The sequence below is a fragment of the Bombina bombina genome, chromosome 1 (genome assembly GCF_027579735.1).
Source record: "Bombina bombina isolate aBomBom1 chromosome 1, aBomBom1.pri, whole genome shotgun sequence".
Lineage (NCBI taxonomy): Eukaryota > Metazoa > Chordata > Amphibia > Anura > Bombinatoridae > Bombina > Bombina bombina.
The window spans coordinates 444829292-444854054 of NC_069499.1; the positions used below are offsets into that span (position 1 = coordinate 444829292).

Genomic DNA, 24763 nt, shown 5'->3' on the forward strand with positions numbered 1-24763 from the left:
CTTGGCGATTTTAGCTAGGAGGGTGCTTTGGCTAAAATCCTAGTCTGCGGATATGGTATCAAAATCTAGATTACTTTACTTAGCCTTTAAAGGAAAGACCTTATTTGGCCCTGGATTGGATTCCATAATTTTGACTGTCACAGGAGGAAAGGGAGCTTTCCTTCCTCCGAACAACAAGTCAGGATCGAAAGGCAGGGTCAGTGGGACGTTTTCTGTCCTTTCATCAGAATAAGTCGCAGAGGAACTCTTCCTTAAACAAGTCTGAACCATCCAGGAGCACCTGGAAGCCAAATCAAGGAACGGAACAAGCAATCAGAAAAGTCGGTCTACAACTTCATCAGCATGAAGGGGTGGCCCCCGAACCGGAGTTAGCTTTGGTAGGGGCGAACTAAGCCTGTTAAAGCGGATTTGGGCCCAGTCTGTCCATGACACTTGTATTCATGAGATTGTTTCCCATAGGGTACAAGATAGGTTTCTGGACTCGACCTTCAAGAGGAAGATATCTTTTGTCCCAGATTTCAAGGGAGATCAGAAACAAGACCGGCTTTTCTTCAGTGTGTTTCAGACCTTCAGGCCATGGGGGTAATCATTCCAGATCCGGGAGAACAGAGCAAGGGGTTCTACTCAAATCTCTTTGTTGTCCCAAAGAAGCACAGGGTTACCCTCATTCAAAATGGAAGCAATCTGATCTGTTCTCCCTCTCGTACTCCAGGGTCAATTTATGACTATGGTAGACTTGAAGGACGCATATCTTCACATTCCAATACTTAGAGATCATCATCAGTATCTTAGATTTGCTTTTCTGGACATACATTTCTAGTTTATGGCTCTGTCCTTTGGTCTTGCTGCGCCCCCAACAGTTTTCACAAATGATCTGGGAGCTCTTCTAGCAGTGGTCAGGCTGTAAGGCATCGCTGTGGCCCCTTACTTGGACCATATCTTGGTTCAAGCTCCATCTTTGTGAGTGGCACTAATTGAAAAGAGAAGTTACTTTGAGTCATGGTTGGAAAATAAATATAGAAAAGAGTTCTCTCGTACCTCAGAAGAGAGTGTGTTTTCTGGGAGTGATTATAGATTCAAAGGTTATGAAAACTTTCCTTATAGAACGCAAGGTCAAGCTCCAATCAGCATGTCAGTGCCTTCAGTCTACCTCTTATCCTTCGGTGACTCAATGTATGAAGTGTAATGTGTCTCATGGTGGCAGCATCAGATGCTATGCAGGTTGCTTGCGTTCATTTGCCTCTTTGACAGCTATTCATGCTAAAACAATGGAATGAAAATAATTTGAATCTGTCTCAGGTGATATACAGTATCTGGATCCTGTCACCAGGGACTCCCTTTCTTGGTGGCTGGCATCTGAGCTGGTGGTTCAGGGCATGACTTTCATTCATCCATCCTGGGAGGTAACTATGGGCACAAGTCTATCCGATTGGGGGGCTGTTTGGGGCTCACGTGGTGTGGTCCCCTAAGGAAGTGTCCCTACCCATAAACATTCTTGAACTCAGAGCCATCTACAACCACCTTCTAGCATGGCCCCAACTGAGTTATGTCCATTCTATTCGATTTGAGTCGAACAAGATCACGGCAGTGGCGTATGTCAGCCATAATGGTGGAACTCACAGTTTTTTAGCGATGGAGGAGGTGACTTGCATTCTGACCTGGGCAGAAAGTCGCCCATGTCTGATCTCTGCAATTTACATTTCAGGAGTGGAGAACTGGAAAGTAGACTTAAGTAGTCAGTCTCTCTACTCTGGGGAATGGTCTCTCAATCAGGTGGTGTTCAACCAGATTGTCCTTCAATGGGGATTTCCGGAAATAGATCTCATGGCTTTGCGTTTCAAGTTTTCGAGGTACGGATCTCGATCAAGGGATCTTCAAGAGGAGGTAGTGGATGCGTTAGCAGTTCACTGGGGCTATCATCTTTATCTTTTCCCCCCGATAGTGCTCCTCCCACGAGTCTTTGATAGGATCAAACAGGAGATGGTGTCTGCGATATTGATAGCCCCTGCTCATTCCACTCGTTCAATTTCTACGTCTTGGGCTTTCAAGAATGAGGCTTTGCTAGAACAGATCCGCAAAGCTGCTACCTGGTCTTCTCTTCATAAGTTCACTCAATTTTATAAGTTTGATGTTTTTGCTTCAGCAGAGGCATCTTTTGGTAGAAAGGTTCTTCAGGTAGTGGTGACTAGCAACTAGATAACTGTCTTGCCTATAAGTCCCGCCCTGTTTTAGTGGTGGACTCCACAGCTTGAGTATAGATTCACATTTGTAAGACTAGGATTTTGTGGACTCTCACTACCATTAGTATTTTCTTTCTTTGTAGTGAGAGTCTACGAACCCACCCTGTTTATTATGTTGGTGGCTGTTCCAGTTTGCACCTGTTAAACCCTCGTGTCTCACTCTCCCTATCCTTGGATGCGATCTACAGAGAGGGAAGAGGAAGTGGGAGGGATATTTGAGTGGTCTGATTGGGGTGTATTTGCCTCCTCCTGCCGGCCTGATGATGTAGATCCCATTAGTAAGAATAGGATTTTGTGGACTCTCACTACCAAGAAATAAAATAATTTATCAGGTAAGAATACATTTTGTTTTTAGACAATCCTCTAATCTGTTCATTTCTGGTGTCCATGTAAAGGCCAGTAAGCCTCAGCTGTTACTTTAGCTTTATGTCTAAAGCTTCTGATTCATAAGGCTTACTTGGCGGTGAGTATGGCGATCCTTACATACATATACTAAATTGTTGATGCTTCTGAAGTGGCCTTTAGTGGCAAAGTTCTCCAGGCAAAAGTGTCTGGAAAAATATTCTGCCTTTGGAAAAAATGTTTTCTGTCCCACCCAACATTGCATGTACTCCACAACTTGGGTATTAGATCCCATGCGTAATGGATCTGGACTCTCACCACCTTATGAAAGAAAACAACATTTTTGCTTACCTGATAAACTAATTTCTTTCTTGGTGGCGTCCATGAGCCTCGCTCAGTTTATGACTCACCACCATGAAAGAAGTGAATTTATCAGGTAAGCAAACATGATTATTTTTGTTAGTTTGTTCAAGTCAGCAGACAGTTAAGCCAAATAGGGTAACAGTTTCAGCTATTTGATCAGAGAATTCACTAGCTTACTATGTAATCTCTCTTCTCAACATAAGCCCCATATTCCAATCAAATTAAATTTTCTATGATCATGGTGTTTTAATTAGTTGAGATGCCCAAATTACATAAGCCATATACTTTCAGCATTCCCTGTATTACCTTAGGCAAGATGAATGGAAGGGGTGTATGTATATATATATATATATATATATATATATATATATATATATATATATAGTAAAAGGATAACCTGATGGTTCAGATAAGCTAATAATTATACTTTTTGCTCTATAAAATCCATTAACTATTAATAGCTTACTTATATTCGAATAAATTACTCTACAATTTAACATGTAGTTCTTTTTTTTTCCAGTTTGTGTTTAGGTTGCAGTAATATCACAGACAACACACAGATGTTCAGACTTTATACCTTAAAATGCAAATGTGTACATTCATGTTCAGTTGACTGCAGCATTATTGCAGATGCTGTGGTAGGAAATTAGTGCAATTAATTAAATTATTTATATGGGTTATACACCTTTTTTTCTAATAATTGAGTGATTTCTGTACAAATACATTATAATTAACAATAGTGTAACAATCGCATTTTAGTTTTCAGAAACCGTGCTTTAATTCAGCCAAATGCTGTTGTATATGTTATTCATAAATATAACTAACCTCAGCTAATTGAGATTAACCTAATCATTTGGTGTAATAGTGTGTGATCTTGAATGATGTTTAAGGGCAGCTTGGTCTTTAACTAAATGTCTAAAAAAATGTGTATAAATATAGTAATTCACCTGTGTATTATATAGTGTAGCTTTTTCTTTCATATGATGGTGAGAGTCCACAACACTTGACGTGTGGGATAAAATTTCCACCACTAGGAGGAGGCACAGAACCCCAAACAACAAATGCTTTTAAGCCCACCTGCATCCCTGTACTACTCAGTTTTGTTCTTTGTCTCCCAGGAGGAAGGTGAATATTAGAGGTGCTCCAGTTTTTTTGCCCATTTGTCAGGGGTTCTCAGACCCCTACAGTATGTGAGACCCATTACCCCTTTTGTGTACTGCTTCAAGGGGTATAGGAGTACTAAGTTATAGGCACAATATTTCCTTATGCGATTTCATCCATAACTCAGGCTACATTTGCTTCCTTCTCATGGCATCCTTTATTTAAGGAGCAGCAATGCACTACTGGGAGCTAACAAATTTGGTGAGCCGATGACAAGAGGTGTTTGTGTGTGTGTGTGTGTATATATATATATATATATGTATATATATAACTTTCTCTGACAGTTGTGAGATTTCCTCAGAAGGGAACTTAATTCACAGGATCAAGATTCAATTTCTGAGTTGGGTACTGATTCCTCTCTTAGGTTTAAAGTAGAACATATTTGTTTTTGGCTACAGGAAGTGCTCAAAACCTTGGGTCTATCTGAAGTAAAATCAACTGAGGACAAGCCTGTCAATCAATTAAGTGTTATTTTTAAGCCTTTTCCAAAAACTCCTGATGTTTTTCAGGTTCCTGATCTGGTCACAGAAATCATCGCAAAGGATTGGAAAAAAAACTGGTATTCCATTTGCTCCGTCTTCTAGATTTAAGAAAATGTATCCTTTACCAGAACAGACTTTAGAATTGTGGGAGTCTATTCTGATGATTGTTGGAGCTATCTCTACTTAAGCTAAGCGTATCACTGTCCCTTTAGAGGATAGTACCTCTCAGAGACCCTATGGATCATAAGTTGGAGTCTTTTTTTTTTCTTTCAGGAAACTGTTTTTTTCAAACCAGCTGAAGCTATAACTTGCGTTGCTGGAGCTGCAGCATTTTGTTGGAATTCCTTATATCAAATGGTTTCTAATGAAGCATCTGGAGAAGATTTGCAAAATTGTATTAGGGCCTTGAAGATGTATAACTCCATTTGTGATGCAGTTATTGACATTAATATAATACAATCTAAGGGGTTGCTTGTAAAAGAGTAAAACTGCTTAATAGTTGGCAGTATACAGTATGTCTGATACAATGTATAATATGCAAATAACCATATTAAGTATACATACAGATTTTACAAAGAAATGTCCCAAGTGAACAAAATTTACTTTTTGGATATAGGAGAATCCTCCTTAAAATACATTTTCGTATGTTGGCTGCCTCCTCCTCACCGATTGATCCGGGTTAAAGCTGTAGAATATAAAGAAGAACAGAGGGGCGCCTCATGCGCAGAATCATCAAACACAAATATGAACTCGATATAATATAGGCCAAATGGGTACTCACATATTAATAGAGCACACCAATGTGCTAGTAGGTGCAGGCTGTAGAATTATCAGGTGTAACAGCTCACCCACAGCTGGGATTTTCAGTGTGCTGTAATGGATATAAAGCATAGATAGAAGGCACTACATGTACAGATCAATCAGAGTATAACCATATATTTTGCTAATGTCAAATGGGTATTCACATATTCACCAAGCACACCAATGTGCTGGTAGATTCAGACTGACAGATTTGTAGCAGGTGTGTCAGCTCACCCCACTGTGGTTCTCCCAATGAGCAGGATCCAGGTGCAAGGAAGTGCCAATAATGGTACTCCAATAGGAACTCAATAATCACAGGCAGGTAAGGTCTTAACACTCAATTTGGATTTTTGTAAAATATGGTATTTATTAAAAAGGTTTAAAAACAAATACAAAAGTGGAATGTGGAATGAGGGTATCCAAATATCCCCCTATACATGCAACGCGTTTCTCAGCGCTATAAGGCCGTTTCCTCAGGCAAATGTGTGTGTATATATATATATATATATATATATATATATATATATATATATATATATATACATATACAGGGAGTGCAGAATTATTAGGCAAATGAGTATTTTGACCACATCATCCTCTTTATGCATGTTGTCTTACTCCAAGCTGTATAGGCTCGAAAGCCTACTACCAATTAAGCATATTAGGTGATGTGCATCTCTGTAATGAGAAGGGGTGTGGTCTAATGACATCAACACACTATATCAGGTGTGCATAATTATTAGGCAACTTCCTTTCCTTTGGCAAAATGGGTCAAAAGAAGGACTTGACAGGCTCAGAAAAGTAAAAAATAGTGAGATATCTTGCAGAGGGATGCAGCACTCTTAAAATTGCAAAGCTTCTGAAGCGTGATCATCGAACAATCAAGCGTTTCCTTCAAAATAGTCAACAGGGTCGCAAGAAGCGTGTGGAAAAAACAAGGCGCAAAATAACTGCCCATGAACTGAGAAAAGTCAAGCGTGCAGCTGCCAAGATGCCACTTGCCACCAGTTTGGCCATATTTCAGAGCTGCAACATCACTGGAGTGCCCAAAAGCACAAGGTGTGCAATACTCAGAGACATGGCCAAGGTAAGAAAGGCTGAAAGACGACCACCACTGAACAAGACACACAAGCTGAAACGTCAAGACTGGGCCAAGAAATATCTCAAGACTGATTTTTCTAAGGTTTTATGGACTGATGAAATGAGTGAGTCTTGATGGGCCAGATGGATGGGCCCGTGGCTGGATTGGTAAAGGGCAGAGAGCTCCAGTCCGACTCAGAAGCCAGCAAGGTGGAGGTGGAGTACTGGTTTGGGCTGGTATCATCAAAGATGAGCTTGTGGGGCCTTTTCGGGTTGAGGATGGAGTCAAGCTCAACTCCCAGTCCTACTGCCAGTTTCTGGAAGAGACCTTCTTCAAGCAGTGGTACATGAAGAAGTCTGCATCCTTCAAGAAAAACATGATTTTCATGCAGGACAATGCTCCATCACACGCGTCCAAGTACTCCACAGCGTGGCTGGCAAGAAAGGGTATAAAAGAAGAAAATCTAATGACATGGCCTCCTTGTTCACCTGATCTGAACCCCATTGAGAACCTGTGGTCCATCATCAAATGTGAGATTTACAAGGAGGGAAAACAGTACACCTCTCTGAACAGTGTCTGGGAGGCTGTGGTTGCTGCTGCACGCAATGTTGATGGTGAACAGATCAAAACACTGACAGAATCCATGGATGGCAGGCTTTTGAGTGTCCTTGCAAAGAAAGGTGGCTATATTGGTCACTGATTTGTTTTTGTTTTGTTTTTGAATGTCAGAAATGTATATTTGTGAATGTTGAGATGTTATATTGGTTTCACTGGTAAAAAACATAATTTATGTAAGAACTTACCTGATAAATTCATTTCTTTCATATTAGCAAGAGTCCATGAGCTAGTGAAGTATGGGATATACATTCCCACCAGGAGGGGCAAAGTTTCCCAAACCTCAAAATGCCTATAAATACACCCCTCACCACACCCACAATTCAGTTTAACGAATAGCCAAGAAGTGGGGTGATAAAAAAGCATATAAAATAAGGAATTGGAATAATTGTGCTTTATACAAAAATCATAACCACCCCAAAAAAGGGCGGGCCTCATGGACTCTTGCTAATATGAAAGAAATGAATTTATCAGGTAAGTTCTTACATAAATTATGTTTCTTTCATGTAATTAGCAAGAGTCCATGAGCTAGTGACGTATGGGATATACATTCCTACCAGGAGGGGCAAAGTTTCCCAAACCTTAAAATGCCTATAAATACACCCCTCACCACACCCACAATTCAGTTTTACAAACTTTGCCTCCGATGGAGGTGGTGAAGTAAGTTTGTGCTAGATTCTACGTTGATATGCGCTCCGCAGCAAGTTGGAGCCCGGTTTTCCTCTCAGCGTGCAGTGAATGTCAGAGGGATGTGAGGAGAGTATTGCCTATTTGAATGCAGTGATCTCCTTCTACGGGGTCTATTTCATAGGTTCTCTGTTATCGGTCGTAGAGATTCATCTCTTACCTCCCTTTTCAGATCGACGATATACTCTTATATATACCATTACCTCTGCTGATTTTCGTTTCAGTACTGGTTTGGCTTTCTACAAACATGTAGATGAGTGTCCTGGGGTAAGTAAATCTTATTTTCTGTGACACTCTAAGCTATGGTTGGGCACTTTATTTATAAAGTTCTAAATATATGTATTCAAACATTTATTTGCCTTGACTCAGAATGTTCAACATTCCTTATTTTTCAGACAGTCAGTTTCATATTTGGGATAAATGCATTTGTTTCAATCATTTTTTCTTACCTTAAAAAATTTGACTTTTTCCCTGTGGGCTGTTAGGCTCGCGGGGGCAGAAAATGCTTCTTTTTATTGCGTCATTCTTGGCGCGGACTTTTTTGGCGCAAACATTTTTTTCTGTTTCCGCCGTCATACGTGTCGCCGGAAGTTGCGTCATTTTTTGACGTTTTTTTTGCGTCAAAAATGTCGGCGTTCCGGATGTGGCGTCATTTTTGGCACCAAAAGCATTTAGGCGCCAAATAATGTGGGCGTCTTTTTTGGCGCTAAAAAATATGGGCGTCATTTTTTGTCTCCACATTATTTAAGTCTCATTATTTATTGCTTCTGGTTGCTAGAAGCTTGTTCACTGGCATTTTTTTCCCATTCCTGAAACTGTCATTTAAGGAATTTGATCAATTTTGCTTTATATGTTGTTTTTTTTCTTTTACATATTGCAAGATGTTCCACGTTGCAACTGAGTCAGAAGATACTACAGGAAAATCACTGCACAGTGCTGGAGCTACCAAGCTAAGTGTATCTGCTATAAACTTTTCTGTTTCTCCAGCTGTTATTTGTATTGCATGTCATGTCAAACTTATTAATGCAGATAAAATTTCCTTTAGTACTGTTACATTACCTGTTGCTGTTCCGTCAACATCTAATTTTCAGAGTGTTCCTGATAACATAAGAGATTTTATTTTTTAAATCCATTAAGAAGGCTATGTCTGTTATTTCTCCTTCTAGTATACATAAAAGTCTTTTAAAACTTCTCTTTTTTCAGATGAATTTTTAAATGAACATCATCATTCTGATAAATCTTTGTATTTGTTCAAGATGGAATTTATTCGTTCTTTACTTAAAGAAGTGTTATTTGCATTAGAAATAGAGGATTCTGGTCCTCTTGATACTAAATGTAAACGTTTAAATAAGGTTTTTAAATCTCCTGTAGTTATTCCAGAAGTGTTTTATCTCCCTGATGCTATTTCTGAAGTAATTTCCAGGGAATGGAATAATTTGGGTAATTTATTTACTCCTTCTAGACGTTTAAGCAAATTATATCCTGTGCCATCTGACAGATTAGAGTTTTTTGGTACAAAAATCCCTAAGGTTATGGGGCTGTCTCTACTCCTGCTAATGTACTACTATTCCTACGGCAGATAGTACTTAATTTAAGGATCCTTTAGATAGGAAAATTGAATCCTTTCTAAGAAAGCTTCCTTATGTTCAGGTAATCTTCTTAGACCTGCTATATTTTTAGCGGATGTTGCTGCAGCTTCAACTTTTTGGTTAGAAGCTTTAGCGCAACAAGTAACAGATCATAATTTTATAGCATTATTATTATTCTATAACATGCTAATAATTTTATTGGTGATACCATCTTTTGATATCATTAGAGTTGATGTCAGGTATATGTCTCTAGCTATTTTAGCTAGAAAAGCTTTATGGATTAAACTTGGAATGCTGACATGTCTTCTAAGTCAACTTTGCTTTCCCTTTCTTTCCAGGGTAAATAATCATTTTCGTTCCTTTCCTCACAACAAGGAACAAAAGCCTGATCCTTCATCCTCAGGAGCGGTATCAGTTTGGAAACTATTTCCAGTTTGGAATATATCCAAGCCTTATAGAAACCTATAGCCAGCTCCTAAGTACCTATGAAGGTGCGGCCCTTTTTCCAGCTCAGCTGGTATGGGGCAGATTACGTTTTCTTCAAAGAAATTTGGATCAATTCCGTTCTTAATCTCTGGTTTCAGAAACATTGTTTCAGAAAGGTACAGAATTGGCTTCAAGTTAAGGCCTCCTGCTAAGAGATTCTTTTCTTTCCCGTGTCCCAGTTAACACAGCAAAGGCTCAGCATTTCTGAAATGTGTTTCAGATCTAGAGTTGGCTGGAGTATTTATGCCAGTTCCAGTTCTGGAACAGGGGCTGGGGTTTTATTTTATCTCTTCATTGTACAAAAGAAGGTCATTTCCTTCAGACCAGTTCCGGATCTATCATTATTGAATCGTTATGTTAGGATACCAACATTCAAGATGGTTACTGTAGGTCTATCCTGCCTTTTGTTTTGCAAGGGCATTATATGTCTACAATAGATTTACAGGATGTGTATCTGCATATTCCGATTCATCCAGATCACTTTTAGTGTCTGAGATTCTCTTTTTAGACAAGCATTACCAGTTTTGTGGCTCTACCGTTTGGCCTAGCCTCAGTTCCAAGAATTTTTTTCAAAGGTTCTCGGTGCCCTTCTTTCTGTAATCAGAGAATAGGTTTTTGGTATTTCCTTATTTGGACGATATCTTGGTACTTGCTCAGTCTTCTCATTTTCGAAGAATCTCATACGAATCGACTTGTGTTGTTTCTTCAAGTTCATGGTTGGAGGATCAATTTACCAATCAGTTCATTGATTCCTCAGACAAGGGTAACCTTTTTAGGTTTCTAGATATATTCAGTGTCTATGACTCTGTCCTTGTCAGACAAGAGAAGTTTAACATTGATATCAGCTTGTCAAAACCTTCAGTCACAATCATTCCCTTTGGTAGCCTTATGCATGGAAATGTTGGGTCTTAGGACTGCCGCATCAGATGCGATCTCCTTTGCTCGTTTTCACATGCGACCTCTTCAGCTCTGTATGCTGAACCAATGGTGCAGGGATTACTCAAAGATATCTCAATTAATATCTTTAAACCGATTTTACGACACTCTCTGACATGGTGGACAGATCACCATCGTTTAGTTCAGAGGGCTTCTTTGTTCTTCCGACCTGGACTATAATCTCAACAGATGCAAGTCTTACAGGTTGGGGAGCTGTGTGGGGGTATCTGACGGCACAAGGGGTTTGGGAATCTCAGGAGGTGAGATTTCCGATCAATATTTTGGAACTCCGTGCAATTTTCAGAGCTCTTCAGTCTTGGCCTCTTCTGAAGAGAGAGTTGTTCATTTGTTTTCAGATAGACAATGTCACAACTGTGGCATACATCAATCATCAAGGAGGGACTCACAGTCCTCTGGCTATGAAAGAAGTATCTCGAATTTTGGTTTGGGCGGAATCCAGCTCCTGTCTAATCTCTGCGGTTCACTGCCTTATCCTGATGAAAAATCAGAAAAGGAGACTCACAAGAAAGAGCAGATAATTCAGAAACTCTTCTGGCAGAAGAGATTGCCAAAAGGAACAAAACTTTCCAAGAAAGTAATTTAATGTCCAATGAATGCATAGGTTCAAACGGAGGAGCTTGAAGAGCCCCCAGAACCAAATTCAAACTCCAAGGAGGAGAAATTGACTTAATGACAGGTTTTATACGAACCAAAGCTTGTACAAAACAATGAATATCAGGAAGAATAGCAATCTTTCTGTGAAAAAGAACAGAAAGAGCAGAGATTTGTCCTTTCAAAGAACTTGCGGATAAACCTTTATCTAAACCATCCTGAAGAAACTGTAAAATTCTCGGAATTCTAAAAGAATGCCAAGAAAAATGATGAGAAAGACACCAAGAAATATAAGTCTTCCAGACTCTATAATATATCTCTCTGGATACAGATTTACGAGCCTGTAACATAGTATTAATCACAGAGTCAGAGAAACCTCTTTGACCAAGAATCAAGCGTTCAATCTCCATACCTTTAAATTTAAGGATTTGAGATCCTGATGGAAAAAAAGACCTTGCGACAGAAGGTCTGGTCGTAGCGGAAGAGTCCACGGATGGCAAGAGGCCATCCGGACAAGATCCGCATACCAAAACCTGTGAGGCCATGCCGGAGCTACCAGCAGAACAAACGAGCATTCCTTCAGAATCTTGGAGATTACTCTTGGAAGAAGAACTAGAGGCGGAAAGATATAAGCAGGATGATACTTCCAAGGAAGTGATAATGCATCCACTGCTTCCGCCTGAGGATCCCGGGATCTGGACAGATACCTGGGAAGTTTCTTGTTTAGATGAGACACCATCAGATCTATTTCTGGAAGCTCCCACATTTGAACAATCTGAAGAAATACCTCTGGGTGAAGAGACCATTCGCCCGGATGCAACGTTTGGCGACTGAGATAATCCGCTTCCCAATTGTCTATACCTGGGATATAAACCGCAGAGATTAGACAGGAGCTGGATTCCGCCCAAACCAGAATTCGAGATACTTCTTTCATAGCCAGAGGACTGTGAGTCCCTCCTTGATGATTGATGTATGCCACCGATTCTCTCTTCAGAAGAGGCCAAGACTGAAGAGCTCTAAAAATTGCACTGAGTTCCAAAATATTGATCGGTAATCTCACCTCCTGAGATTCCCAAACTCCTTGTGCCGTCAGAGATCCCCACACAGCTCCCCAACCTGTGAGACTTGCATCTGTTGAAATTACAGTCCAGGTCGGAAGCACAAAAGAAGCCCCCTGAATTAAACGATGGTGATCTGTCCACCACGTTAGAGAGTGACGTACAATCGGTTTTAAAGATATTAATTGAGATATCTTTGTGTAATCCTTGCACCATTGATTCAGCATACAGAGCTGAAGAGGTCGCATGTGAAAACGAGCAAAGCGGATCGCGTCCGATGCAGCAGTCATAAGACCTAGAATTTCCATGCATAAGGCTACCGAAGGGAATGATTGTGACTGAAGGTTTCGACAAGCTGAAATCAATTTTAGACGTCTCTTGTCTGTTAAAGACAGAGTCATGGACACTGAATCTATCTGGAAACCCAGAAAGGTTACCCTTGTCTGAGGAATCAATTAACTTTTTGGTGAATTGATCCTCCAACCATGATCTTGAAGAAACAACACAAGTCGATTCGTATGAGATTCTGCTAAATGTAAAGACTGAGCAAATACCAAGATATCGTCCAAATAAGGAAATACCACAATACCCTGTTCTCTGATTACAGACAGAAGGGCATCGAGAACCTTTGTAAAAATTCTTGGAGCTGTAGCTAGGCCAAACGGCAGAGCCACAAACTGGTAATGCTTGTCCAGAAAAGAGAATCTCAGGAACTGATAATGATCTGGATGAATCGGAATATGCAGATATGCATCCTGTAAATCTATTGTGGACATAAGATGCCCTTGCTGAACAAAAGGCAAGATAGTCCTTACAGTTACCATTTTGAACGTTGGTATCCTTACATAACGATTCAATATTTTTAGATCCAGAACTGGTCTGAAGGAATTCTCCTTCTTTGGTACAATGAAGAGATTTGAATAAAACCCCATCCCCTGTTCCAGAACTGGAATTGGCATAATTACTCCAGCCAACTCTAGATCTGAAACACAATTCAGAAATGCTTGAGCTTTCACTGGATTTACTGGGACACGGGAAAGAAAAAATCTCTTTGCAGGAGGTCTCATCTTGAAACCAATTCTGTACCCTTCTGAAACAATGTTCTGAATCCAAAGATTGTGAACAGAATTGATCCAAATTTCTTTGAAAAAACGTAACCTGCCCCCTACCAGCTGAGCTGGAATGAGGGCCGCACCTTCATGTGGACTTAGAAGCAGGCTTTGCCTTTCTAGAAGGCTTGGATTTATTCCAGACTGGAGATGGTTTCCAAACTGAAACTGCTCCTGAGGATGAAGGATCAGGCTTTTGTTCTTTGTTGGAACGAAAACGATTATTAGCCCTGTTTTTACCCTTAGATTTTTTATCCTGTGGTAAAAAAGTTCCTTTCCCACCAGTAACAGTTGAGATAATGGAATCCAACTGAGAACCAAATAATTTGTTACCCTGGAAAGAAATGGAAAGTAGAGTTGATTTAGAAGCCATATCAGCATTCCAAGTTTTAAGCCATAAAGCTCTTCTAGCTAAAATAGCTAGAGACATAAACCTGACATCAACTCTGATAATATCAAAAATGGCATCACAGATAAAATTATTAGCATGCTGAAGAAGAATAATAATATTATGAGAATCATGATCTGTTACTTGTTGTGCTAAAGTCTCCAACCAAAAAGTTGAAGCTGCAGCAACATCAGCCAAAGATATAGCAGGTCTAAGAAGATTACCTGAACACAGATAAGCTTTTCTTAGAAAGGATTCAATTTCCCTATCTAACGGATCTTTAAACGAAGTACCATCTGACGTAGGAATAGTAGTACGTTTAGCAAGGGTAGAAATAGCCCCATCGACTTTAGGGATTTTGTCCCAAAATTCTAATCTGTCAAACGGCACAGGATATAATTGCTTAAAACGTTTAGAAGGAGTAAATGAATTACCCAATTTATCCCATTCTCTGGAAATTACTTCGGAAATAGCATTAGGAACAGGAAAAACTTCTGGAATAACCACAGGAGATTTAAATACCTTATCTAAACGTTTAGAATTAGTATCAAGAGGACCAGAATCCTCTATTTCTAAAGCAATTAGTACTTCTTTAAGTAAAGAACGAATAAATTCCATTTTAAATAAATATGAAGATTTATCAGCATCAATCTCTGAGACAGAATCCTCTGAACCAGAAGAGTCATCAGAATCAGAATGATGATGTTCATTTAAAAATTCATCTGTAGAGAGAGAAGTTTTAAAAGATTTTTTATGTTTACTAGAAGGAGAAATAACAGACATAGCCTTCTTGATGGATTCAGAAACAAAATCTCTTATGTTATCAGGAACATTCTGCACCTTAGATGTTGAGGGAACTGCAACAGGCAATGGTACATTACTAAAGGAAATATTATCTGCTTTAACAAGTTTGTCATGACAATTAATACAAACAGCCGGAGGAATAGCTACCAAAAGTTTACAGCAGATACACTTAGCTTTGGTAGTTCCAGCACTAGACAGCGATTTTCCTGAAGTATCTTCTGACTCAGATGCAACGTGAGACATCTTGCAATATGTAAGAGAAAAAACAACATATAAAGCAAAATTGATCAAATTCCTTAAATGACAGTTTCAGGAATGGGAAAAAAATGCCAATAAACAAGCTTCTAGTAACCAGAAGCAAAGAAAAAATGAGACTGAAATAATGTGGAGACAAAAGCGATGCCCATATTTTTGGCGCCAAATAATACGCCCACATTGTTTGGCGCCTAAATGCTTTTTGGCGCCAAAAATTACGCCACATCCGGAACGCCGACATTTTTGGCGAATAAGGACGTCAAAAAATGACGCAACTTCCGGCGACACGTATGACGCCGGAAACAGAAAAGATTTTTTTGCGCCAAAAAAGTCCGCGCCAAGAATGACGCAATAAAATGAAGCATTTTCAGCCCCCGCGAGCCTAACAGCCCACAGGGAAAAAGAGTCAAATTTTTTAAGGTAAGAAAAAATGATTGATTCAAATGCATTATCCCAAATATGAAACTGACTGTCTGAAAATAAGGAATGTTGAACATTCTGAGTCAAGGCAAATAAATGTTTGAATACATATATTTAGAACTTTATAAATAAAGTGCCCAACCATAGCTTAGTGTCACAGAAAATAAGATTTACTTACCCCAGGACACTCATCTACATGTTTGTAGAAAGCCAAACCAGTACTGAAACGAAAATCAGCAGAGGTAATGGTATATAAATAAGAGTATATCGTCGATCTGAAAAGGGAGGTAAGAGATGAATCTCTACGACCGATAACAGAGAACCTATGAAATAGACCCCGTAGAAGGAGATCACTGCATTCAAATAGGCAATACTCTCTTCACATCCCTCTGACATTCACTGCACGCTGAGAGGAAAACCGGGCTCCAACTTGCTGCGGAGCGCATATCAACGTAGAATCTAGCACAAACTTACTTCACCACCTCCATAGGAGGCAAAGTTTGTAAAACTGAATTGTGGGTGTGGTGAGGGGTGTATTTATAGGCATTTTGAGGTTTGGGAAACTTTGCCCCTCCTGGTAGGAATGTATATCCCATACGTCACTAGCTCATGGACTCTTGCTAATTACATGAAATAAATAAATAATTGAAATGGGTATATATTTGTTTTTTGTTAAGTTGCCTAATAATTATGCACAGTAATAGTCACCTGCACACACAGATATCCCCCTAAAATAGCTATAACTAAAAACAAACTAAAAACTACTTCCAAAACTATTCAGCTTTGATATTAATGAGTTTTTTGGGTTCATTGAGAACATGGTTGTTGTTCAATAATAAAATTAATCCTCAAAAATACAACTTGCCTAATAATTCTGCACTCCCTGTATATATATATATATATATATATATATATATATATATGTATATATATATATATATATATATATATATATATATATATATATGTATATATATGTATATATATATATATATATATATATATATGTATATATAACTTTCTCTGACAGTTGTGAGATTTCCTCAGAAGGTTTAAAGTAGAACATTTTCATTTTTTTGCTACATGAAGTGCTCAAAACCGTGGGTCTATCTGAAGTAAAATCGACTGAGGACAAGCCTGTCAATCAATTAAGTGTTATTTTTAAGCCTTTTCCAAAAACTCCTGAAGTTTTTCAGGTTCCTGATCTGGTCACAGAGATCATCGCAAAGGATTGGAAAAAAACTGGTATGCCATTTGGTCCGTCTTCTAGATTTAAGAAAATGTATCCTTTACCAGAACAGACTTTAGAATTGTGGGAGTCTATTCCGATGATTGTTGGCGCTATCTCTACTTAAGCTAAGCGTACCACTGTCCCTTTAGAGGAGAGTACCTCTCAGAGACCCTATGGATCATAAGTTGGAATATTTTTTTTCAAACCAGCTGAAGCTGTAACTTGCGTTGCTGAAGCTGCAGCATTATGTTGGGATTCCTTATATCCAATGGTTTCTAATGAAGCATCTGGAGAATATTTGCAAAATTGTATCAGGGCCTTGAATATGTATAACTCCATTTGTGATGCAGTTATTGACATTATCAAAATTAATATGAAGGACATGTCTTTTGCAGTCCTAACGATTAGACCATTATGGCTGAAGTCTTGGTCCACTGACATAGTCTCGAAAAGGAAAAGTTGTGTTTGGTTCTGGTTTGGACTTAATTATTTCTACATTTACTGGAGGCAGAGGAGCTTTCCTACCTCAGGAGAAAAAATCAGTAGTAAAGAATAGACCAAGAAATAATTTTCATTCCTTTCATACCTCTAGGGATCAGTAGTCCTCATCTTACCAAACGATAGAATCTTCCAAACCTTCCTGGAAACCAGGTTCATCCTGGTCTAAGGCTAAGCAGAACAAGAAGCCAAATACCAATTCTAAATTTGCAGGAAAGTGTGGCCCCCAATCCAGAATCTCTTCTGGTAGGGGTAGATTTTGTCTTTTTCAGGAGGCCAGGTGGCAATCAGTCCAGGACCCCTGAGTTTTAAACATCATTTCCCAGGGTTACAGCATACGTTTTCAATGCCTCGTAGATGATGGCTTATATCTCATGTCCCCAAAAATCCTTAGAAGGTGGCCACCTTTCTCCACTGTGTTCAAAATCTGGAGGTTATGGGAGTTATTTAGCCTGTTCCTATTTGGGAACAGGGTGACGGTTTCTATTCCAACCTCTTTTTTGGTCCAAAAAAGTAGGTAAGTTTCAGACACATATTGTATTTAAAGACTCTAAACAAGTTTCTCCAAGTTCCAACATTAAATATGGGAACAATTCTTTCAATTTTACCCCTAATCCAACAGGGTCAATTCATGTCTACAATATACAATACTGGGCTTACATTCACATACCCATTCACAAGGACCATCATCTATTCCTCAGATTGGCCTTCCACAGCAAACATTTCCAATTTGTTGCCCTTCCCTTTGGGTTAGCCGCTGCATCTTCACAAAGCCCTGTTGGATGTGATCAGAACTCAGGCTCCTCCCTAGCGATCTCTCACAATCACATGCTTCTATCCTTTCTACAAGATTACAGTTGGAAGATAAATGTTCCAACAAGCTCTTTGTCTCCAGCTACCAAGGTTTCTTTTCTGGGAGTCTTCATAAACGCGGTGGCCATGTGCCTTTCTTTAACGGACACTCACAGATTCAAGGTTCAATTTGCTTGTTTTGGTCAATGGACAAGGACTTATGTGCATTTATATTAATAAATTGTTCTGGATTCCTCAGTAAGACTATCTCTATCCTGGTGGATAGACAACCTTTATGTAGTCCTATTGGACTTGGTTTCTTCATCCCTCCTGGGCCATAGTCCCTACAGTTGCTAGTCTTTCAGCATGGGGCACGGTCTGGGGAGCTCAGAGAGCGCAACAAATTTGGTCTCCTCAGGAGGCAAGGTTACCTATAAACATTTTGGATCTTCTGGCGATTCTTCAAGCTCTTCAATCAGGACCTAAGAGCAATTTACATAAAATCAAGAAAATAGAGACACGCACTCACTGAGACAGAACAATAGCTAGAAAAACTTATGTGCTTGTCCACAAGGCCAGTGCCACTCAGGGTGCAGTCACTTTTTGCACACTATGTCTTTTCACAGAGAAAAAATATCCTGTAGCATATCAGTCTGATCCTGCCCAATGACAGTCCAGCACCAAAATACCAGGCAATTCTTCTATGAACAAGACAAACAACAAACCCCAGACGTATGTTTCGGCCTCTCTTGGGCCTCGTCAGTGAGGTCCACGTCTGGTTTCCCCTTTTACTCTTAGGGAGACCTTGTTCTGTCTCAGTGAGTGTGTCTCTCTATTTTCTTTTTCAGAAGAAGATAGCCAAACTTCCTGATGTTCAAACTTTTGTTCAGGCCTCAGTGAGAATTAGACCTGTTGTTAAGCCCATTTCAATATTAGGTGCCTGTCCTGGAAAGTTATTTTTCTTCTAGCAATATCATCTGCTAGGAGAGTTTCAGAGCTATCAGCCTTATGTGACTCCCCTTTTCTCATTTTCCACAAGGATAAAGCTGTACTTCGTACTAAATATGACTTTTTTACCTGAGATTGTTTCTTCTTTAAATATAAGCAATTTATTGTTTTTTGGCTTCTTCATAACCTAGATGTGGTAAGCACCTAAACATTTTATCTTCAGGTTATTAAAGATTTCAGACAGAGCGCAAGCTTATTTGTACATCATTCTGGTCCTCGTGAAGGTCAAATAGCTACTGCAGTAACTTTAGCTTCTTGGCTAAATCAGGTGATTCACAAACCTTACTTGTCTGTGGGAAATTTGCCACTTAAACATATAACAGCTCACTCCACTAGGTCAGTTGCTACTTCGGGGGCTTTAAAAAAATTACGCATCAATGGAGCAGATTTGCAAAGCTGCAACATGGCCTTCCCTACATACTTTTACCAAGTTTTACAGTTTTGATGTCTTTGCTTCTTCAGAAGCTTGTTTTAGCTGGACAGTCCTTCAGGCCACAGTGTCTGGCAAATAGGAACTTCCTTCTTTTTGCCCCACCTTTTCCTTGTCGTAAATGCCACAGCTTGGGAATTAAACCCCACATGTCAAGGCTTTCACCATCATATGAAAGAAAACAAAATGTATGCTTACCTGATAAATCATTTTCTTTCAGGATGGTGAGAGTACAGGAGACCCCATCCAATTTCATTTTAATTTTGGCAGCAGTTTATTTGCATCTCTATATACCCTGCTTTGTCTTTCATACCTGTCTGTTTCTTTTTCTCTGCTTGGCTATGCGTTAAACTGAGTAGTACAGGTTAGTGGGAGGGCTTAAACGCTCTTCTTCTTTGGGGTTTTTTGACGCCTCCTAGTGGTGGGATTTCAATCTAACACGTCAATGCTTGTGGACTCTCACCATCCTGAAAGAAAAAAAAGTGATCAGTTAAGCAATAATTTAGTTTTATAACAGAACAATGGTTGGTTACATTGAGGTTTAGATAGTTATTTTACTATAGATATAATATATTGTATTTATTCATCCATCAAAGCAAGTATAGTAGACTGATATATTACCCTAATGATCTTTGCCTTGCTTCTTATAGATTTAAAGTAGTAGATCTTCTAACAATGGCTTCCCAGCACCAGAACACAGTTCTTGATTCAGATCACGAACGATCGATGCTTGAAGGGGCTCTTACATTTCTTGTCATTCTGTTAAGCCTTCGTTTACATTTAGGTAAGGGAACTTTTCATTTTAAAATATGTACATTTATAAAATTCAGATCTCCATTTTAAGATTTGTGTGATATCCACTTCCTTGAAATGTAACATTTTTTCCTTTTGTATTATGGACTTCTTTGCAGTCTTGCATCACTGTGAAGGAGGTTAAAGTCAAGATTAAAGTTTTAAAAGAACATATTTAATAATGTTTACTTTGGTATTCTTTATTGAAACTTAGCTCCTCTTCATGAGGGTGTACCTACGTAGGCTCCTTATTTTGCACATGCTGTTTGCCACAATGTTTATATTGTATTACATTTAATGCTCAAGTCAAGTGCACACTTCTGAGCCTTCCTAGTTCTATGTATGTTCTCAAAGAAAAGGAACTACATTTCAGCAAAGGATACCAAGAGAAAAGTATTTTTTTGTTGTTGTTAAATCCTATCTCACTGGTTTTCAAACCTATCATCAGGCCTCCCTAACAGGCCACATTTTGTGGATATCTGAACTAGAGCACAGGTGAAATAATCAGCTAATTAGTCACCATGGTTATTTTATCTGCTCTCATACAAGGTAATCCAGTAAACCTGGCCTGTTGGGGAGGCCTGAGGACAGGTTTAAAAACCAGTGCTCTATCTGAAACATATTTTGACATTCACGCTCCTTTGTTCATTCTCCTCCCTACCACTTGCTTCTCTCATTTAATAGTTTATTGATATTGAAGAATAACTTTTAATCCTCTTCCACTAATACCACAACTCTATATGTTTCACATAAGAACAAGTTTGAGAGAAGATGCCTAATAGATGTGCTTTTTTATTTTTAATCTTTTTATTGAAGACACATAAAAAAGCAATAAGGTTACATGCATATTATCACAAAGTTACATAGACATAAGAATATATAGGAATGCAAAGTTATACATATTCTAGATCTGTAGGGATGCTTAGAATACACAGACTTGCCAATGAAAAGTATTTAAAATTTTAAAGTAAGTGTAATGCAAACAATAGTTGTGGTATATATTTCACAATATGGAGATAAAGAATGGTCTTCATGTGTCTTCCTTATTTTTTTATAATACAACAGAACAAGTTTTATTATATATAAGTAGTGTAATGAAATTGAAAATATTGAACTTAAAACTTTTAACTCGATTTGTAAGTGAGGCTTATCAATTTCGCTTGACTAGGTAGGAGAAATAAAGTCAACATTATGGTAAAGTTAAAAGCTGCGCATAGAAAAAAGAAATAAATGGGGTAGGTTGCGGTATTGGTTAGAAAAACCGCATAGATAGGCCTCCTTACCTAGGAGGTACATTATAAGATAGTGGTGAGGGGAGGAGGTGGTTATTGAAGTGTAGTAAGTAACTTATATTCTAATTAAATATTGGGCTAATGTTATTCCTGGTTCGGGGGAGCCTCAAGTTCTATATTCATAGGGCTGACTTAGCTTATGGAGCTTAATCGAAATGCTGTATATACTAAAGGCATAGATGATAATAGTGATGCAGGGCCTGCCTACACCAAAGACAGTGTGATAAGCTTCTGGCTAAAACTATGCGTCACAGTATAGCTATGTGCACCCCAGCAAGTTATGGGTTTACACTCTAAATCTTAAATTAGACCGGAGGAGCACCTAGTAAGATACTTGTGGACTAAGCAGCCAAACCTAATGACAAGTGAATTGCAGCTTCTAATCTCTTTTCAGATCTGCCAAGCTCCAAATAGTTGGGATATTAATTTAGGTTAAATTTGACGGATATATTGTGCTCTATGAATTAACATGAGATATACTACCCAAGCGACATGTGGCCTGATTTGGCTAAGATGTGGTAAATTACCATAAGTATGCGAAAATAAGTTACAGGAGTTAGAATGGGACCTTTGTAGTATAAGACAAGCTTGACTATGATAGACTGCCCCCAGAATAATATGGAGCCTTTAGTTGGGGTTGATGTGGGACCAGACAGCACACTCTGTATAAGTTATATGACAACAATGGAGCTGTAGCATTATAGAAAGGGGGATAAAGCGGTTAAGCATTATACATCAGCTATATGGTAGGACTTAATAAATATAAGGGCGTAGCCTCGGCCGCTGGCAATGCCTGTGCCGTGGAGAAATGAATCTCTGCATTCAAATTATTAAGTCTCTAAGTGAGTCCTGGTAGGCACTAGTAGGAGTGTGGAAATAATGGATGTCTCACATGAGAAGAAATTATTCCAAAATTCACCTGTAGGTGGAGACAAACTACAAGGAAAACCCCCCCACATAAATACTAAAAGAAACATGGCCTCAACCTAGAAAAAACAAAACAGTGTAGAAAACGTTTGTACATACATAGTGGTGTCCAATGCTCAGTATATACAAATAATATAAGTACAATACAGGTATATCTACAATAAATGCAGCTAATGTAGCAAAACAAATTAAATTATTAGGGTAGACCTTGAGTGGCTAGTGCGCCTGGATAGCTGGTATCAACATTAATATGTACACTAGATCTATAACCTGGTAAAACAAATAACAGTGAGTGACTTCCACCCCAATAATGTCTAAGATACATGCTAGTGAACACAAGTGTAATCAAACTGGAAATTAACTATAGAACGTATGGGTCCATGTCTAAGTATAGACTTCTGGGTAGCTATAGACTATGCTTTCATCCCATGCCAGATCGCGGGACTGTATGCGCTCTTTGGGCTGACTGCTCCGGCCAGCTATGCACTTCACCTCTCGCTGGATGAAATATCATGAGCAGTTTTGAATGAGTGATCTGGGAACGGATCATGTCGCTACTGCAGATGCTCTGGGGTTCGTGCAAGGGCTTCTCTGGAATGCGCAGGCAACGCCGCTGAATGTCGCTCCACAGATTCAGTTCTAGTGGCGTTCCCGGACCGCAGTGAGCACTTGAAGAGCAGGGATTCCCAGCATCAAGTGAGAAATAAGGAACCCATTGGTCTGCGCTCTTCCCGGTTTGGGCCTGAATTCGCTGGTACGGCTATGAATCATGGAGCAGGGCCTCTGCTCTACCACTAAATTTATCGGTCGTTATGATCAGTTTATCTTCCCCAGTATTGTATGCTTCTTGCCTTTGTACCAGCAGAGTAGGTGGACTACAGTTATAAGTTGCAGCAGCAAAGATCTTGATCAGCTGTGTCTCTAGGAACCGGTAGGAAGTCTCAATAAGGCCCAGAGCTATTGACTCCCAATCCTCGACGACTGCCATTTTCCTTTTAGAGAAGTTAGCAATACTGCTGGTGTTGCTTTAAAGGTTACTTCGATAACTCATATCAGCAAACTAGGTACATAGATTGAGTCACTATGCAGGCAGTGTGAGCTTTTATCCTTGCCACTGCTAGTTCTTAATTTGAAGTTACTGCGCTCGCTGTCTGCACCCTTGTGAATGCGTTGTGAGGTTGCAGGTAGTTGGAATAAGCATATGCCCAAACTCGATTATCAGGATACTGTATGAAGGGATCTCATGGGGAGCTTCAATAATGCTGCGTATTTGTACATGAAGTTATGATTTTACCCCAATTTATTAAGTATTAGAGCCGGAGCTACAGCATTGCACGTCCTGCTTCTTAGGTAGATGGCTCCCCACCCCCCCATAGATGTGCTTTTATTTCCCTTTCTTGTATTGTAAATTAATGACATTTGTAAAATCTAAATAAATATGTGCCACCTTCAGTTTGAAAAAAAGTGCCTCAAGGGTTGGTTCTAGGTCTCCTCTTTTAAATTTAAATTAACACATAATGTTTGGGTTTCTTAATAAAGTCCTGCACATAGATGATACAGAAATATGCATGTGATATTGAAATCTAATTGTCTGTCCTAGTGCTATCCTCCTCCTTTGTTACTTGTGTCACTATGTATCTCATGCTGGATGTCTCATTTTCCAGAGCTTATCTCCGTAATTGAGTTTTTTCAGGTCAACACAGGACTTACTGCTTTTTACAATTTGAATGCTGACACTACATGAGCAAAAATATGGGCTTCAGTTTTATGCATTTATTTAAAAACTGTGTGCATGAATTTTGCAAATCAAGTGTGAGATAAAAATATATTTATTTTTTAAATTCCATAATTAGGAATGACAGATGATGAGATACTCCGAGCAGAGATGATCGCGCAGCTCTGTATGAATGACCGGACACACAGCTCGCTACTTGACCTTATATCCTTTATATAAATGTGCATTGGGGTAAATGTTGTATAGTTATGCATTTGTATAATCATTAGATTAAAAATAATAATAATTGTTTTCTGTTCAGACCTCCACTTGTATGCTTTACCTTTTTATTTCAGAAGTAGACGTGTAAATATGAAATTTGTTATGAAATATTTTGAATGTGTCCACCATTTGTGCAGTGTTTTTGCAGGGTTAAGTTAAACTTTTATTCTCTGCAGTCAGAGCCATAACATACTTTTGTGGTCTTGCTATTGATAAAATATCTCGTCGCATATCAGTTTTTTTTTGCAAATGGTTATGTAGTTCTCTATCCCTTGAAGGGATATACATATGAATTCAAAGGTCGTCAGGTGTTACTCTCCCTCCTTTTGTAAGTATTATCCTCTGTTTTAGCTAACATTTCTAACAGC

The 24763-nt window shown here is 39.0% G+C and overlaps 1 protein-coding gene across 1 annotated transcript in view; it reads left to right on the forward strand.

Moving 5' to 3' along the window:
- UBR3 (ubiquitin protein ligase E3 component n-recognin 3) overlaps positions 1-24763 on the forward strand; it is a 1090259-nt gene that overhangs the window by 409593 nt on the left and 655903 nt on the right. The window contains 2 exon segments of the mRNA XM_053698420.1: positions 20039-20172; positions 24253-24338. Of these exon segments, the coding sequence (XP_053554395.1) occupies positions 20039-20172; positions 24253-24338 (220 nt within the window).